Source organism: Ursus americanus, chromosome 28 (genome assembly GCF_024610735.1).
Source record: "Ursus americanus isolate L20-20 chromosome 28, mUrsAme1.1.p, whole genome shotgun sequence".
NCBI lineage: Eukaryota > Metazoa > Chordata > Mammalia > Carnivora > Ursidae > Ursus > Ursus americanus.
The window spans coordinates 28,125,256-28,143,695 of record NC_142154.1 but is presented as its reverse complement, the minus strand read 5'-3'; the positions used below and the strand labels follow the sequence as shown (position 1 = coordinate 28,143,695).

Genomic DNA, 18,440 nt, shown 5'->3' with positions numbered 1-18,440 from the left:
GAAACCGGATGCAGCCCTCTAGAGTTTGCTTTTTCTTCCCTTCAACATCACATTCATAGGCTCCGTCTATGTTGTTGTCAATAATGGTAGATGTAGTTCCTTCGCTTTCCCTGGTACGTCATGTTCTGCCATTTGAACCTACCACCATGTATTTATGGTTCTTCTTTGCGGGTTGTCCCCCTTTTGGTTCTTACAAACAATGCTGCCGTGAACCTTCTTGTCCCATCTCCCGAGGCAACGTCCCATCTCTCTGGGGCACAGAGCTAGGAGCGGAATTGCTGGGCCATAGGACACGTTCATGTTCAGCTTTCCTAGAAAACGTGCCAAAGCGTTCTCCAGGTTGGTTGGGCCATTTATGCTTCCCGCAGCAGGAGAAGAGTGTCTCCATTGCTCCCCAATGTCGCCATGCTCGGTGTGGTCAGCCATCTTGCTTTTCACCAACTGATTGAGTAAAATGGTGTTACATTATGGTCTTGATTTGCATTTCCAGAATTCAGGGTTTCTCATGTAGGAAGTGGGGGTTGAGATGGGCAGCAGCCAGTGTGTAACAGATGCTCAGGAAGCGATTGTCCCTTTTGTCCCTCAGCATTCCCCAGTTGATGGGGCTGCTGTCTCTCCAAGCCCTGAGCTCAGGGATGGGGAAGAGCACTCAGGAGGACTCCCCAGGGAAGGGGGGATGAAGGAGGAGCAAAGAGAGCTTAAGTCCTGCACGGTTAGAGCCAAAAGAACCCCAGCGGTTCACCCCCAGGATGGGCAGGGATGGTCGTGGCTTGGGAGAGGGAGAGAGCTTCTGCTTCATTATCTTAGTAATGGGCAACCCCCTGAAAACCCTGTCTCCACACCCTGGGGCCGGCCTGCGGCTTGGCATTGGTGAGTACTTACTAAGTTTGGCGAGCTGGGGACTGAATACTGGATGAAAAAAATGTGTATTTGTTCTTCCTTCATTCCCGCCTCCTTGGGGAGTCCTCCCTGATTGCTCTTGCCCATTGAGTGAAGGAGGAGGGTGGCTGAGCAAGGCGGCTCCTGGGCATTAGCAGGGCCCCTCAGGAGGCCCTCAAGCCCCCTGCGTCCCCACAGAGGCTGAGAAGCTTGGTGCTGGCGAGGTAATTTGGAGCTGCTCCCTCCGCCAGCCTGGTGCACCAACGATTGATTCCAGGCCGCTTTCCCCGCCCGGACCTGGGCCCCTGGAGCTGGTTAGAGACGAGCGACAGGGCTGGCGGAATAATTATGCCTATTTCATGTGACACCCAAATTGATTGCCGCCAGGGTGACATTACCAGGGCATTGTTCCTTGTCTCCAACCTCTTATTACATGTTATTAGGGTGTGTGGTGTGTGTGTGTTTTTCTATTTTTTCTCCTTTCAGGGAATTAATCTCTCTCTGCCACCTCCTCTGCTTGCCTCTCCGGAGAACCTGCTCTTGTCTCTGAGAGGGGGTGGGGCCTGGCCAGCACGCTTGCCTGCCTGGCCCAGCCCCCGTAGGGCTGTAGATGCAGTTGGGGAGGGCAGGGAGTTGGCCATCTCAAGTCCCTTTACGCAGGGGTGAGATGGGGTGTCTCTGAGCTCAGAGGGGCTGCTGAGGTGTGTCACCCAGCAGAGGGGTCTCCCTGCAGTGTCCCCGCTTGCATGCGTCTCATGGCGGGCTGCTCACCCACTACTACGAAGGCACGTCTTCCCTCCTGAGCCATCTGGTCTTCCATTTGATTTCTCACATGCAGCCGAATGGGCCTCCCGTGGGTTTTGACTCCACCCTCTTGCCTGCATCGGGCTCTTTGCACTTTCTGCCTTGGGACACCCCTTAGCGATTTGCAGAGATGCCCCCCGCAAGCCTGGGCTTCTCGTGAACAGGCAGCCGGGTGATGGCATCGATTGTGCCCGAGCAGAACATAGCACCCACCTGAGTCTGACCAGAGGGGCTCACTGCCTCTTGATTCTGATCTCGGTGTGCAGGTTGGGAAAATGGGTTTGCGCAAGGGGTTGGCCAAGTTTCCCTTGAGCAGAGAGGGCTTTGAATAGTCAGCGGTCATAGAAGGGCATTCGTATTTATAATTGCTTGTCCATGTTCTAAAACACTCACTGGACCTTGGTTTGAGATGTACTGGGGGTTGTTTTTAAATCTTTTCCCCTTTTTGAGGCAGAAACAGCTCAAACCTTCATGTGCCCCTGATCTAGCCCCACCACGGTATCCTGGCAGTACGCTGGGGGAGACGGGGGCTGTAGTCGGGAGGCCGGGCTTCTTCTGAGGCCCTAGCCCTGAGATGCTGGGACCTAGGCCAAGTCCATGATGCTCTCGGGCCTCCCTTCCCTCACCTGTGTGGGGGTGTCTAGGGTTACTGTGCCTCTGACAAGCTCAGGGACCGTGGGCAGGTGAACGAAGGGCTTGGAGCCTCCGTTTCCTCATCTGTGAAGTGGGGTGTGTGGTGAGGGTTGGTGGGGTCATTCTGCAAAGCACTCAGTGTGTGTGTTCCTTCTAAACATCTCTTTCCTTCCTTCTCTTTGAACTGTCTGCCCCCAGCCCTGAGAGGGCACCGTGGAGTCTGCCCTCCCCTTCTCTGACGAGTTTCGAGCCCCGAGACATGAAGGCACTTGCCCACAGCCCTACAGCTCAGCAGGCCCTTGAACCTGAGTCCGAGAAAGGCGGTATGCAGGGGCGGTCAGGCCAGCCTTGGGTCCAGCTGCCCAGGGCCTGGCCCGGCTCTGCCAGTAATCGCTGTGTGATTCGTGGCAGGCTGCACCGCCTCTCTGTGCCTCCGTTCTTTCATCTGTAAAACGGGGATCATAATACCAACCTAATAAGATTGTTGTGAAGAGGAAACAAGCTCATGTTTGAGTTCAGATCCTGCTCGCCGTGTGACCTTGAGCAAGTTACAGAACCTCTTTGTGACCTTGAGCAGTTACAGAACCTGTCTGTGCTTCTGTTTTTTCCATCTGCAAAATGGGGGTAATGACACAGCCTCCCTCAACAAGGTGTGGTGGGAGAGATGAACTCTCGTGTGTAAAGTGCTCGGAACCACGCCTGGCATGGGAAGGGCCCTCGTCGTCCTCATCAGGTTCATCAGGTCTCTGTCCTTCCAGCGCCCTGCTGGCTGCCCCGCAGCCTGCCCCCTGCCCCGGGCCTCTGAGGCTATGAGCTCCTCCTCTTCTGAGCTCGAGGCTGAGGGCCCTCCCAGGTGGGAACTGGCTGGTTTCCAGGCCTCCAAAGCCTGAGACAGGCCTACCTGAGCTGTTCCCAAGGTAGAGGAGCCCTGAGGACTGCGGCGGTCAGGAAGGGAGGAGGGGATCTGCCAGGCACCTCCCAAGATGGTCTGGGTGGCGGATGGACCAGAGACCTTCAGAGGTACCTTCTTGCCCCTGTGAGCCTAGGTTGGTGTTTTAGACCCAGAGAGAGGTGGGAAGGGAGAAGTAGGGGTACGGACACGGGTTGTCCTTGGGCCTCCTCAGGTCACCACACGGGTGCTTGCCTACCCCTCCTCAATTCTGGGACAGCTCCGAGCCGAGGAGGAGTGCTCTTCACTCAGGTGGGCTCGGCACAGACATAAGGAAGTTTTCTAGAACCAGTGACTCCCTCCCACCCACCCCAGGATAGCTCCTGGCTTCCCAGCTGGACCCTTCCCTCAGAACAAGCCTGTGAAGGGTCAGCCAGGGCCCAGAGTGGTCCAGGACTCACCCGAGGTCACACAGCAGGGCAGGTGTGCAGTGAGCCCTGACTGGAGCCCAGGCGTGAGACCTGTGGGCCCAATGCCCTTTGCTCACCCAGAAGTGGCTTCCTCTAGGCCTTGCCCTCCCCCTGCTCCTCTCCACCAAGCCGGCCTCTCCTGGAGGACAGAGCCTATATATAGAAGCCTTTAAACACTAAGATGCTTTGACAATTAAAATTCATAATTTATCCTGAAAATGGCCTGGAGCTGTGGGCTGGCCGGAAGGCTGGTGGCTCCTGAGAGCAGCTGTGCTCCCGTGGGGTGGGCTGTGGGGTGGACAGGGGCATCCCACCCTCAGATGCCCGGGGTGGGTGCTTACCCAGGGCCACACAGGGGCAGCCACCCTAGCAGACAGGCCGGCAGTCACACTGCCCAGTCAGCAGCCGCCAACCTGGCTGCACCTGAGAGGCCAGGTGAGCACCGTGGGGACAGGCTTGAGTTTCCAAGCACACCTAAGAGATGGGGCTGGAGGCACTGGGCCAGGGAGGGTGTGGAGTGGTGGGAGGAGGGACAGCAGGCCCACACACCCACACGGACCACCCTCCCCTACACACACACACACACACACACACACACACACACACACACACGCCTGGGGGCCCAGCAACTCTGCCAGAACCAAGAGCAAGAGGAAAATAAAGAATTATACACGACAAAGGACATGACCTCAATTTTCTTCCAGGTTGATTTTTTTCTCCCTGTGGGGGGCGGCTGAAGGCGGAAGAGAAGGGAGAGGACAGGCCAAGGCGGGCAGCGCAGCCCGGGAGGAGACAGACAGAGGCTGTCGCGCTGCTCGCCCGCGGGCCACACAGGCTGGATTTCTCCTGCGGTAGCCCAGCCCGGGCACCGGACCCCCTCCTCTCAGGGTTCCCTGTCCTCCTCCCACACTCCCTGTGCCAGGAGGCAGCCCCTGCCCAATTAGGCTGGCCAGGGACTGAGTTTCCCCCATTAGCAGCTCTCACCTTCAACCATTATCAGCCATTCACACCTCAGCAGGGATTAGCCCTAGAAAGCCAGAATGGATTGGCTTCAGAAGGAGCCCCACCGGTCAGGGTTTGGGGTAGGAGAGAAGCAATTAGGGGCCCTGGATGCTCTCCTCCCGTGGGCACCTTGGTTTGTACCGTTCCCTCCCTCAAAAATGCCCCCTCTTCCCTTCCTGGCCTGTGGAGCCTGAGCTCAGGGGACACATTCTCCTCCCCCAGAAAGCTCTCCGAAGAGCCTAGACTAGGAGGGGCTGTACTCAGGAGCTGCCCCAGCCATTGTTTGGCTCTCGCTGCCCTTTTGAGGATGAGGATGGGTGAGGTTCTATCAGCCCTGGCCCTGCCCTGAGAGCTCTCAATCTGGGAGACACAGAGGGGAAGCCACAGAAACTCCGACAGGGGGGTGGGTGGGGGGAGGGAGAGAAGCAAACACAGCAGACCCCACAGAGATCCAGAGAGGGGCCCCCAGGGGAGTGATCCATCCTTGAGCTAGATTCTGGAAGCTGAGTGCGAGGTCTCTGGGCACACGGTGGCTTCAGGAGAAAGGCTCTGACCTGGGGTGACCGTTGAGGGCTTCCTAGGCAGGCCTCACTCCACCCCATGTCCACCCCGCTCCACTCCCTCCCACTGACACACTTCATCATTTCAGGAAAGGGATCCATGCCCTGGAGCTGAAGGCAAAGAAGGGACCTCAGGCAGGCAGGGACTTGGGGACAGGGTGAGTCACGAGGAATCTGCCTGTTCTTTGGTCACTCTGCAGGAGAGCCTTCCCCTTTCTGAATAATCAGCCCTCCCGCATGGGCTGGGATTGAGGACAGGATGTGGCAACAGGCCTGGGGCCTGTGACGGCAACATGCGTGCAGGAGTTTTGGGACTGGTAGTTGAGTCTGCGGGCCAAGCGCGCTCCGTCTCCCCCCACCCCCACCCCACGGACCCAGGCTGCCCCTACCCGCCCGCTGCCCCGAGTACCCGTCTTTCTCCTGTTTTCTCTGCCTCTCTCTCTTCTCCTCCCTTTCTTTCCTGTGTGGCCCACCGTGTCTTTTCTTCTCTATTTCTGTCACCTTTCCTTTCTCCTGCTCTTCTGCTCATTTCTGGAGAGCAGAGCTGGATAGGGCTGTAGGCAGACATTCTGACACCCTCGGCCCCCTTCCCAGCTCAGCCATCCCTCCTCACTCCCTCCTGCTGCAGACCTACCCTAGACACGGAGCCTGTCAGGACGGGGCGTGGTGGTGCACGCCTGCCTCATTTCCGCGTGGGGCGACAGCCCGCTGCAGGTGCTTAGGTCCCACAGCCGGGCTGCCCCCCAGAGACCCTGGACCCCCAGCAATGGCAGCAGGCGCCTCCCTGCCCGGGACCTCATGCCCGTGTGTGCTGGGGAGTCCTGTGCTCCCTGCAGAATGCTGAGTGGGAACACCATGAAGTATTGATACTATAACCCTCAAATAACTAACCCTTCCATCCTGTGCCGCAGCCGACCCCAGATTAGATGAGACTCTAGCATAGACCGTGGTGGCGGACACCCGAGGAAACATTTAGTGTGTTTAACAAACACAATTGAGGAAAGGCTTTTGTGGGGTTTGGAGGGCAGGGGGCCTACTTGCCACCATGCAAGGACCCGTGCTGGCCTCGGGCCCTTTGGCCTTACTCACTGCCCTGACATGCCTGCCCCTCCCAGGGTGTCCGAAAGCACCCACAGCCCGCAGCTCTTGGGGCAGGCGGACCAGGAGGAAGGGAGCTCTGCTGCCTCCCGATTTTGCGCCTAGGCCTGAGGGCAAATGAGTTCCCTTTTGGAAGCTTGATTCTCATCTGTAAAATGGCTAAAAAAGACCTCTTTTGAAATCTGCCCGATAAGACAGAGTGACCCCTGGCCTCCCTCCCCAAGTCCACTCCCAGGTGATCCCATGCCCCTTCTGTCCCCACCAGTCACCTGTCCCATCCTGAGTCCCACAGGGGACAGCCCCACGGTGAGACCTTTCAAATAGATCCTTCCAGCCCCAGTGGAACTGCAATTTGGGGCCTGAGCCCCCACTCCTCTTCACCCCTAACAAGGTTTGAGAATGTCGACTTTCTAGCTGGAGGAAGTCAGTTTCTGCTATGGGCTCCCTCAGGGAGCCTGGAATCCACCCCTCACTGCACAGTGGAAGAATTAGACCAGAGAGGGCAGGCCTTGCCCAAGGTCACACAGCAGAGTGGCTGGTGGGGGGGGTGAAAGAGCCAGGCGTTTACGCCCCGGGGATATGAGTGAGAGTGTGGTGGTGGAGGCGGCCCTCTGCACGCAGGTCTGATGGCTCCGCTTCCCCCACCACTCCAGCACTGGGAGGACTCAGGCTGCTTTGGGGTCTGAACATTGTGCCCCGGGCACGGCTCTCCCTTTGCCTGCCCACCTGCCTGCCTTTGATGTTTATTCCCTTTGTATTTATTGGTCCAATTTTTAAACTCTTGCCCTTGTGGGAAGCCCTTCAGGGGGCAGGAATCCAAAATAAAACGCTGATTAAAGTGCATAAAACACTTCTCGTTTGCAGTTGCAGGGTAACCGGCCGGATCCACGGTGCCAGCAAGGCAGCAGCGGCACATCGCCCGCTCAGTGGCGCTGGTGACCCCTAGATGACAGGGACCCCATGGGGGTGTTAGACTGGGAGACTCGGGCCCGTGTGCGGCTTGGGCAGGCGTCTTAACCTCTCCAGGCCTCAGTTCCCCCCCCCCTTTCAGGACAGCCACATGTAAAAGGTGAGGCAATTTGGGGGCCATGCCCTTCTGAAGCTCCTGGGGACCGTGGCCTGTTCCGGGTGTCACTGCCACATCGCGGGGGAGGGGGGTTGGGGGCGGAGGGCAATGCCAGTCAGCTTTTCCGTCAATGGATTTGAATTCCCTGGGTCTCTCACTGCTCACTCAGAGGGCCCTCAATCTCTGCAAAAGCCCTTGCACGCACTCTGTCTGTCCAAGAACATCACCGGGGGCTGTTCTGTGAGACAGAAGCCGCCATGACTGACCCAGTGTTAAATACACAGGTGCAGCGCCAAGTGCTGAGGCTTTGGAGCATATTTCCCTCTTTGTTCAGGTTGCCAGGAAGCTCATTCTGCAGGACTTGATGGTATTCTTCCCTCGCTGGCTGGCTTTATCTTTTTATCATCTTGTGGCATAATATTTTCTGTCAATTGGCTCAAGTGACTTAGAATGAGGTGTGTGCTGTACAGCGGTTGCATAATGTCACTACTAATAAGTGTAACGTACATCGATGTTACGGGAAAGAGATGATTTCTGACTGCGTAGGTTACGGATGGCTTCGTGGAGGAGGTGGACTTGGGGAAAGGAGCTCAGAAAGGCCGACGGGGCAGGAGGCTGGGAGAGTTCTCCAAAAGGAGATGGTTCAGAGGCAGGACAAGGTGGGGACACCTGGGCGGCTTCACGGGGCAGACTGGTGGGAGATGTGAACGTGGTTTGGGTGAGGCAAGGTGGTGGTGGCTTTGAATGCCTTATTCTGACATCTCAGGTGACCTGTGCCTGGCTCTCCCCCCTCTCGGTCCTCAGCCCCCTCTCCAGCAGCCCCCACCTTGCCCACCAGCCCAGCCCTGAGCGGGGCACTAAAAGTCCTATTTACCTCTCCAGGTCTCCAGCCTCACATCTGCGCCGGCCCCAGCTGCCAGCCCAATTACTTATTGATCGCCTGTCAGGATGTTTGCTTTTCTGGTGGGTCACTGGAGCGTGTGTGACTGTGGAAAATGGCCTGGTGGGGGTGGGGTGGGGGAGGCCGAAGAGAGGATGAGAGGGGCTAAGGGGAGGGGAGGGGAGTGGACATAGCCGCTGGGAATAACAAAGCCTTGAAGATTCCTTAACAGGGCAGTGACACCCAGAGCCCCCTCTGGTTAATCAGTCACTTAGTCCATCAACAACCAGGGAACACCTGTTAGGCGCGGGAGACTGCTAGAGCACTGGAAGGAGTGTGGCATGTCTCGCAGACCACAGCTCTGGTCCCAGAGCCACCCCCTCCACAGGCTGGAGCCACAAACTCCTTGAGCCCCCGTTGCTTGAAGGGTTGAAGGGTGGGTGACGAGACCTGTGGCCTTGAAAGCAGAGGCTCTGTACAGGTGTAGGGGTGGTGCTGGGAGAGCTGGGAGGAGGGCCTGAGCTGAGGAAGAGATGTGGGACCCTCCCAGCCTGGGCTTCCCCTTCCTGCAGTAAGCCCCCCTGGGCACCGTGCGTGTGGGGCCTGTGAACAAGCAGCCGTCGGGCTCTGGTTCGGCCCCCCGAGACCATCTGGCCCATGCTCTGGAGTTTGGAGAAGTCCAGACTCCCCCTCCTAGCCCCCTACTTACCTGCTGGGCCAGTTTCCCAGGCGGTGGAACAGAGGAGGGACGGAGGAGTCGGGACAGCAGTCTGTGCACAAGTGTGAACGAGGTTCCTCTCAGCACCGCTGGCAGTGAGTCACGGGGGGCTAGCTCCTGCACACCCCTTGCTTACTCCACCCGCAGCCTGCACTAAGCTGGGCCCCCCTCCTGGCGCCGTTACCCTTGTCACCGCCACCCAAGCCCTACATGTTCCTCAGGGCCCAGCTGTAATGAGCCTCGCGTCCTCAGTGCCACAGTGGGGACCGGGTCTCCAGCTGCCGGCCCGGCCCAGCCCGTGGCTCTGACTGCCCCCACCTCAGACCAGCAGCTGCACAGAACCCTGGCTCTAGGAGGAGCGTGATTGGAACCCGGAGAGACTGACAGGTGAAGTCTGGTGGTCCTTCACCTCCCCCCCATCTCCCACTGGGGGTCAGAAAAATCTTCTTGGAGCAGTGGACATTAAATCAGGCCGTGGAGATGGGGTGTCAACAGGGGAAGTGGCATTCCAGGAAGAGAGAACTGCAGGAGCCAAGACCAGAACACTCGTTCACTGGGCCCTGAGCCCTGAGCTCAGGCGGCTGGAAGGGTCACAGCAGACCCGGAGAAAGGGGAGAGCCGGAGAGACTCCACAGGGAGGCATCAGGGCAGAGCCCCAGCTTTTTAGCTGGGGTGCCCACCACTGATCTGGAAACCCCACTGGGGAGCAGATTCGGGAACACTGACAGGTGCCAGTGGGTTTGCTGATATCCCAGGGCTCTTGGGCTGGGGGCTCAGCTGCAGTGCGGATGAGGAGGGCGCCGTGGTGTCTGCCTGGGGAAGCTCAGGCTGAGACGGTAGCCCCCAGCAGCCTCAGCAACCCTGGCCTGGCAGGCTGGGGACAAGACAGGCTCCTCCGCAGGCTGCTCCCGGAGGCTTCAGCCTTTGAGCCCCTTTGATTCCCTCTGTGAGCCCTGAGGGCAACTTAGCAGGTCTGGCTTTATCCCTGATGAGCACCAGGGGAAGCTGAGACTCCGGGTGTGCGGTGGAGTACGGGGTGCATGCCTGGATCACATTGCCTGTGGAACATAAAATGTAAAGGAGGTGGGCACCGCCTGGGGTGCCAATCCCAGGCTCCTCTGAGGCGACCCTGTCCCTTCAGGGCACGCCCCCCCATCCCAGAGATGCAGGGGGAATTCCTTTGGGAGGGCTCTGGGCAGGGTAAGGAGCAAGGAGGAAGCAGCATGGGGTGGCAGGAGGCTCTCTGGGCATCTGGACCTCACTCTGGGCTCCCAGACGCGTGTCCAGTGCCACTTGGGGCCCCCGCTCTCTATCTGTGTCAGGGACCCCCCGACAGGGCAGGAGGGCCCAGGGCGGGGCCAGCCAGACACCGTGCTCTCACCACCCCCTCTTCCTGTGCTTGCTCCTGGCTGCAGGTGAGCGAGAGGATGCTGGCGGGGGGCACGAGGAGCATGCCCAGCCCCCTCCTGGCCTGCTGGCAGCCCATCCTCCTGCTGGTGCTGGGCTCGGTGCTGTCGGGCTCGGCCACCGGCTGCCCGCCCCGCTGCGAGTGCTCGGCGCAGGACCGCGCTGTGCTCTGCCACCGCAAGCGCTTCGTGGCGGTTCCTGAGGGCATCCCCACCGAGACCCGCCTGCTGGACCTGGGCAAGAACCGCATCAAGACGCTCAACCAGGACGAGTTTGCCAGCTTCCCGCACCTGGAAGAGCTGGAACTCAACGAGAACGTCGTGAGCGCCGTGGAGCCCGGCGCCTTCAACAACCTCTTCAGCCTGCGGACGCTGGGGCTGCGCAGCAACCGGCTGAAGCTCATCCCGCTGGGCGTCTTCACGGGCCTCAGCAACCTGACCAAGCTGGACATCAGCGAGAACAAGATCGTCATCCTGCTGGACTACATGTTCCAGGACCTGTACAACCTCAAGTCGCTGGAGGTCGGCGACAACGACCTCGTCTACATCTCCCACCGGGCCTTCAGCGGCCTCAACAGCCTGGAGCAGCTGACGCTGGAGAAATGCAACCTGACCTCCATCCCCACCGAGGCGCTGTCCCACCTGCACAGCCTCATCGTCCTGAGGCTCCGGCACCTCAACATCAACGCCATTCGGGACTACTCCTTCAAGAGGCTGTACCGGCTCAAGGTCTTGGAGATCTCCCACTGGCCCTATTTGGACACCATGACCCCCAACTGCCTCTACGGCCTCAACCTAACATCCCTGTCCATCACGCACTGCAACCTGACCGCCGTGCCCTACCTGGCCGTGCGCCACCTGGTCTATCTCCGCTTGCTCAACCTCTCCTACAACCCCATCGCCACCATCGAGGGCTCCATGCTGCATGAGCTGCTGCGGCTGCAGGAGATCCAGCTGGTGGGCGGGCAGCTGGCCGTGGTGGAGCCCTACGCCTTCCGCGGCCTCAACTACCTGCGCGTGCTCAACGTCTCGGGCAACCAGCTGACCACGCTGGAGGAGTCGGCCTTCCACTCGGTGGGCAACCTGGAGACGCTCATCCTGGACTCCAACCCGCTGGCCTGCGACTGTCGGCTCCTGTGGGTGTTCCGGCGCCGCTGGCGGCTCAACTTCAACCGGCAGCAGCCCACGTGCGCCACGCCCGAATTCGTCCAGGGCAAGGAGTTCAAGGACTTCCCCGACGTGCTCCTGCCCAACTACTTCACCTGCCGCCGCGCCCGCATCCGGGACCGCAAAGCCCAGCAGGTGTTCGTGGACGAGGGCCACACGGTGCAGTTCGTGTGCCGGGCGGACGGCGACCCGCCGCCCGCCATCCTCTGGCTCTCGCCCCGCAAGCACCTGGTTTCAGCCAAGAGCAACGGGCGGCTCACGGTCTTCCCCGACGGCACGCTGGAGGTGCGCTACGCCCAGGCGCAGGACAACGGCACGTACCTGTGCATCGCGGCCAACGCGGGCGGCAACGACTCCATGCCGGCCCACCTGCGCGTGCGCAGCTACTCGCCCGACTGGCCCCATCAGCCCAACAAGACCTTCGCTTTCATCTCCAACCAGCCGGGCGAGGGAGAGGCCAACAGCACCCGAGCCACCGTGCCTTTCCCCTTCGACATCAAGACCCTCATCATCGCCACCACCATGGGCTTCATCTCTTTCCTGGGCGTCGTCCTCTTCTGCCTGGTGCTGCTGTTCCTCTGGAGCCGGGGCAAGGGCAACACGAAGCACAACATCGAGATCGAGTACGTGCCCCGCAAGTCGGACGCGGGCATCAGCTCTGCCGACGCGCCCCGCAAGTTCAACATGAAGATGATCTGAGGGCGGGGCGGGGGGCAGGGACCCCTGGGCAGGCCAGGCAGGGGAAGGGGCCTGGCCGCCGAGCGCTCGCTCCTCAGTCCTTCCCGCCTCCTCCCTGGCCCTCCACACACAGCCCTGTTCCCTGCGGCTCCCCCCACCCCACCCCTCCACCGGCCCTCACCGCCTGCCCTCTGTCTACCAGGACCTCCGCAGTCCAGGCCTGGGGACCCCACCTGCACAGGGGCACACGTTGCCAGACTGGAGTCGGAAGCTGACAGACCGACGCTCGGCACAGTCAATAATTCAATAAAAAAAAAGTTACGAACTTCCTCTGTAACTTGGGTTTCAATAATTATGGATTTTTATGAAAACTTGAAATAATAAAAAGAGAAAAAAAAACTATTTCCTATAGCTAGTCGGAATGCAAACTTTTGACGTCCTGATTGCTCCAGGGCCCTCTTCCAACTCAGTTTCTTGTTTTTCTCTTCCTCCTCCTCCCCCTCCTCCTCCTCCTTCTCTTCCTCCTTTCTCTTCTCTTCCCCTATGGGGAGGGATCACTCAGGAAAACAGGAAAGGAGGCTCCAGCCCCACCTGCCCGGGCAGCTGACAGGAGCGGGCAGGGGGGCAGGTGCGGGCCCGGCTCTGGGCTGGCTGTTTGCAGGGAGCAGGTGGAGGAGACAGGGCTGCCTGATGGGGGTGGGGGCTGTTGGCCAAGCTGCCAGGAAGCACTACTGCCAGGGGTTGGGGGCCTGGCTCGGGTGTGGCTGAGACTCTGGACAGGGGCTGGGGTCCTCCTGGAGGACAGCACAGTCAGTGGAGAGAGCCAGGGGCTGGAGACAGGACCGAGGCCTAACTTCTGGTCCCAGCTCTGCCGCTGACTTACTGTGTGGCTTCAAACAGGTCACTGACCCTCTCTGGGCCTCAGTCTCCACATCTGTACAAATGGAAACGTGATTCCCCGCCCTGCCTACCTCACAGGGCTGTTGTGAGGAACTGATGAGATGATGTATGTGAAACACTTTGTAATCTGTAAAGCGCTGTGCACATGTGTGGGTGACTGTTCTCATTATGGTCATTATTATCTCACCGTGGGGGGTGGGGCTCCCGAAAGGCTGTTCGTGGGGTCAGGGTTGGGGACACACTGGGGAAGCTCCGCTCGCTCCAGGGACTTGCAGAGGCACCCCTTACAACAGCGGCCCAGGCCACCGCCGGAGGCTGAGAGTAGCCCGGGCTCTGCAGAGTTGTGGGTTTGAGAGCAGGATCCACTGCTCTGGAGCTGACCTGGAGGGTCAGAAGCTGCCCCGCCCACTCACACCAAACCGAGCCACTCCAAACTCTGCCCTGGGAAGGGCTGGCCCAGATGACAGAAGTGCCAAGGGCCAGTCTGGTCACCTTGTAACTTTACCTGCCACCATGGGCCCTGGCTCGAGAAGCTGGGGCACCAGCCTGGCCAGCATCTCCGTGGGGCAGGGAGGGTGCCAGGGTCAGGCAGGCCTGGCTTCTCCCCTCCACGTTTCCTGTTTCTCCTCGGGGACCACTTGGATTCAGGCCCACGGCAGCCCCACGGCGGGCGGGGTGAGCCCTGCTGCCTGTAAGTCCCCAGGTCGGGAGGATCCCGTGATGCAGGAATGCACCGACACAGACTTAGCTGAACGTGCAGGGAAAGCACTAGGGAAGTCAGCACTCAGCAGCAGTGAGACTTCCAGAATGTAGCATCTCCAGTCGGGGCTCCTCCTGGGGCGCACATGCCCGACCTGAGCTGGCATGGGCCAGTAGTGCCTTCTGAAGCGAGCCTCTGGTGGGGGGGGCCGTGAGCGGAGTCTGGCACGGAATTGGCACTCACTCCTTCGCTCGATCTACAGATGTCCCGGGAGCCTGCTGTGCTCCTGGCTTCCTGCTGACGCAGCTTGTGGCCGGGCCACGCCACCCTGGCCCCCTCTCTCAGCAACCACCCCACAGCTGTCTATCCCGGGCTTTGGGGAGGCCTCAAGCCCCCGGAACTGTGCTTTTATCCCCTGGAACAAACAGGAACCTCTCCCTATACGACTCTGGAACATTGGTGTGGAAAAGGTTGATGGTCCCTGGGGAGCAGCCTAGACTGATGATTAGAGGCTCTGAGGTTTGAGGTCAGATCTGGGTTTGAGGTCCTGTTCTAGCACTTACTAGCTGCTCGGGATTGTTACTTAACCCCTTTGAGCCTTGGTCTGCTTATCTGTCATTTAACGTTAGGACATTAAATGAAGGAGCATAGGTGTATCTGTTGTTTGGTGTGGTACCTGGCACCCAGTAAGCCCTCTAGCACTGGTGATGGTGATTACTGTCAAGGCCACCTTTGGTACAGATGCAGAGACTGAGGACCAGAGAGGGTGCTGGCGTGGCCAAAGCCACATAGCTTCTAAGTGACAGGACCAGGGCCTGGAGTTCCAGACTCCCAGAGCCACAGACTTCTAAGCCTGTCTTGGGACTTCTCAGAGCCAGGCCTGGGCACCCCCCCCCCCCGTAGGAGACCACTTTGGGGAGCACAGGAGCAGAGAGGGGAGTCCTTGGGCAAGGGGGTGGCTTGTACATAACAAGAGGCCAGTGGTATGATGTGAGGCTCCAAGAACCTGATAGGCCTGCTCGCCTCCAGAGAGAGACGGGAGCACGGGCTGTCCACGGCCCCAGCCCTAGATAACTTGGTGGGCACTGTTGTCCCTTAGAAGCCAGCCTGTGGGATTGTTACTTATCCCTCTGAGAGGCCTGGGGCTTCACAAGCTTCTGGTAAGAGCAAGAGGTTCAAGGGGCCAATTTATTCTTGGCTACTTCAAGGAAACCAGACCTCTGAGGAAGGGACACAAGAAAATTGTGAGGTTCTTTTCAGATAGGGAAGAGAGTCCTTTTGAGGGAATGTGAATCCCCAGGGCAGAAGGCTGGGTTGGCCGAAGGAAAGGCAGCCTGGGTTTTAGAGCTGCCCCTTCCTAGTCGTGGGACCTCAATCTATGAACTCAGGAGTCCTGCTAGATCGAAGGGGGAATCGCCTGCAAAGTCAGACTGCAGCAAGTGCCTGGATCACGGCCACCCCTACCCCTACCCCTGGTGACCCCTCACCAGTGAGAATCTGGGGCCTGGAGAGGGGAAGTAAGCTACTCAGAGGCCCACTGCAGAGTGATGGATGGGGCATGGGCTTTGGGGTCAGGCCGACCTCGGGTCTGGTTCCTTCTCAGGTGTGACAGCTCTTTGCTGTGCAATGATTCCAGCACTGTTAATGTGGCCTCCTTACGGACTGGCGGGGAGGTGACAGGGGAACTCAGGAACGGGTAAGGAAAGGGACTGTATGGGGGACAGTGGTAAACAGGGAGCTGGAACTTCAAATGAGACGGGGGTAGAAGCCAAGCCTGGTGCTGCCATCTGATGTGTCACTGAAGGCCTTGGGGCTGTGTGGGAGGATGGGAGTAGACCCAGGCCATCACTGCTGTTTGCCCGGGACAGAGAGAGTGGCCATGCCCTGCGGCCCTGGAGGACAAGGCCACCACCTGCGTGTGTTTGTGAGGATGGATGTGACAGGGAACCAGGGAGAAGGGGTCAGAGGAGCAGTGTAGACCCTGGCTGGTATTAGGAGTCCTGGGGGACCTTGAGCCTTTTAGGGCCTGCAGTCAAGGTTCATGAGTTACAAGGAGGAGGCGCAGCACAGACCATCTGGAATTAAGTGATTTATTGGGGACCTCACAGAACCTGGTTCCTTTCCTACTTCTCTCCCCAATTTGATAACCTCTGATAACACAGGGCAAAAAGTCACCCCAGCTCCCATTCCAAAACCCCAACTCCAGCCTCCTTCAGAGACAGGCTTGCTAGGATCTCGGATCTCTTCATTCCTAGTCTCCAGAGGAGAAAGATCTGATTGGCCACCTGCCAACCAATGGATTGGCTACCCTAAGTCAGGTGCTCATCGCTTTATCCAATTGGCGAGGCGGAGGAACTCAAGCTGATCTAAGCCAAGTTTGGGTGAAGAAGATGTGGAAAGAGCTAAGGGGCCCGATCAGTTATTTATCGCTACATGACAACCACCCCAAAACTTAGTGGTTCAAAATAACAACAACCATTTATTTGCTCCCATGCACAACCTGGGCAGGGCTTGGTAAAGGCAGCGCGTGGCCACGTGTGGTGTTGATCAGGGAGCCTTGACTGGAGCCGGAAGACCCCCGCGGCTTCTGGCCAGGTCTGTCTCAGCTGGGGAGGCCGGAAGGGTCGGAGGCCAGCCTGCTCCTCCATTTCTGTGTGGTCTCTCCAGCAGGCTAGCTGGACTTCCTCATGGTGGCTCAGCACTCCATGACCGCACACCGGAAACAGCCAGGTCTCTCGAAGCCTAGGCCAGGAACCAAGGCAAGTCACAGGCCCGCCTAGCTTCAAGGCGGGGGAGGACAGCCCCCAGCTCTTGGTGGGAAGAGCCTTGAAGTCACAGGACAGAAGGGCGTGCAGGACGCAAGGGTCAGTGCAGCCACCTCTGGAGACCTCCACAGGGACCTGAGAGGCGCCTTTGTCCTCTGAGGAAACATTGGCACACAGGGCTTTACAGTTTACCCAGGAGTAAGGAGTTAGTGAGGGATGATGACTGCCCCACAGATGGATCTCCAGCTCGTTGGGAGAGTCAGGACTTGAACCGAGCTTGCTGCCCCTGGGCCAGTGTCCTTTTGAGCAGAAGCAGGAAGCACGGGCCCCCGGGAGTAATATGGCAATAGTAATAATAATTACTGTTTACAGGCCAGATGCTTTCCCTACATTGTCTTTTTTTTTTTTTTTAAAGTAGGCTCCATGCCCAGCGTGAAGCCCAACATGGGGTTTGAACTCATGACCCTGAGATCAAGACCTGAGTTGAAATCAGAGTCAGACGCTTAACCGACTGAGCCACCCAGGCGCCCCTCACTTACATTGTCTCATTTTCCACCAGGAGGAGGTTCTAATCTCCCTTTCCGGTGAGAAGGCAGGCTCAGGGAGAAGTGACTGCCAGGAGCTCCCGACCAGGGGGGTATGAAGCCAGGATTCCTACTCAGGGCGCTAGGACTTCAAGGCAGAATAAGCACCAGACTGGTCCCCTCACATCGACTCACGTGGAGGTGGCCACAGCCGCATCTCCTCCCGTGGCCGCCAACCCGGGTGGGCTGGGATGAGCTGGTAGGGGAGGATGTGCTGTGGCACAGGTGGGTGAGTGCAGGGGCGCAGGGCACGATCAAGGCTTCTACCAGTCAGTTCTCCACCCAGCCCCAGTCCCCCTGGCCTCTCTGTGGGGCCCAGAGGCCCAGCAGCCTGTTGTGAAGGCCTGTAGTCTGGACCTGGTACCCACGGGGCACTGGGCATGACTGGGCGGGGTCCCCGCAGTGCCGTCTGGGGCTTCAGAGCTTTCCCCCGGGGGCTCCAGCTCTGGCTGACCCAGGGTGCTGACCGCTCAGCCTCTAAAGGGATTTCCAGCCTCCCCATAAACCTATTATGGCTCATCCCGTGCCTCCAGCCCAGGCCCTGTCATCATGCCAGCGGAGTGCCAGTGTCTGGGAAGCCTAGGGTGGTGGGTCCTTTGGGATCCATGGAGACTAAGCATTCCCCAGTGTCTCGTCTCCCAGTTCTGTCATGCCCCAGCCCCCGTGCCAACCCCTGCGCTGGAGGTGGCCGCAGCAGGGAGCAGGGCCTGGCTCTTCCTCTGCCCCTCCGGCTCTATCTCCCATCCCTTCTCTCTTTGTCTGGGCTGTGACACACTGCTCTGGAGAAGGCTCGTCCTGGGGATGGAGTGGCAGAATGTTCTGGAGGAAGAGGAGGGGGAAGCCGAAGGCAGGGGAAAGAAAGAACCAGGCAGAAGGGAGGATGGGTGGTTCCCAGGATCCAGAGCTCAGCCCAAATGCTATGACTAGCATGACTGCCTGTTCTGATGATGAGAAACATGAGTCTCAGAGAGGCTGAGCCACTGCGCAAGGTTGCACAGCTAAGCACTAGCGACATGGAAAGGCACAAAAAAAGTGTTCCTGTGCTCCCACTCTGCAGGTACGGAACTGAGATTCAGAGGGGAGAAGTGACAGGTCCAAGGCCACAAAATGAATGAATCCGTTGTAGCACCAACTCTGACTCAACTGAAGGGGGGCGGGGGCGGTGACAGGGAAGTGATTGCTGTGGCCTCCAGGAAGCTTTCCCATGGGCAACACAAGGTGAGGCTGGCCCGGGGGCACCC

At 58.9% G+C, this 18,440-nt stretch overlaps 1 protein-coding gene across 5 annotated transcripts in view; it reads left to right on the top strand.

Moving 5' to 3' along the window:
- The window catches only part of LINGO1 (leucine rich repeat and Ig domain containing 1), a 190,172-nt gene extending 176,865 nt beyond the window's left edge, over positions 1-13,307 (top strand). For 4 of the 5 annotated variants that reach the window (XM_087856766.1, XM_087856767.1, XM_045795136.2 and 1 more), the window contains one exon: positions 10,415-13,307. In XM_087856766.1, coding sequence (XP_087712892.1) covers positions 10,427-12,271 — 1,845 coding nt within the window. In that variant the 5' untranslated portion in view covers positions 10,415-10,426 and the 3' untranslated portion in view covers positions 12,272-13,307. Of the gene's footprint in view, positions 1-8,280; positions 8,365-10,414 lie in introns of those variants that run through there. The other variant, XM_087856765.1, reaches the window with a different exon arrangement.
- Positions 13,308-18,440: the final 5,133 nt, after the last annotated feature.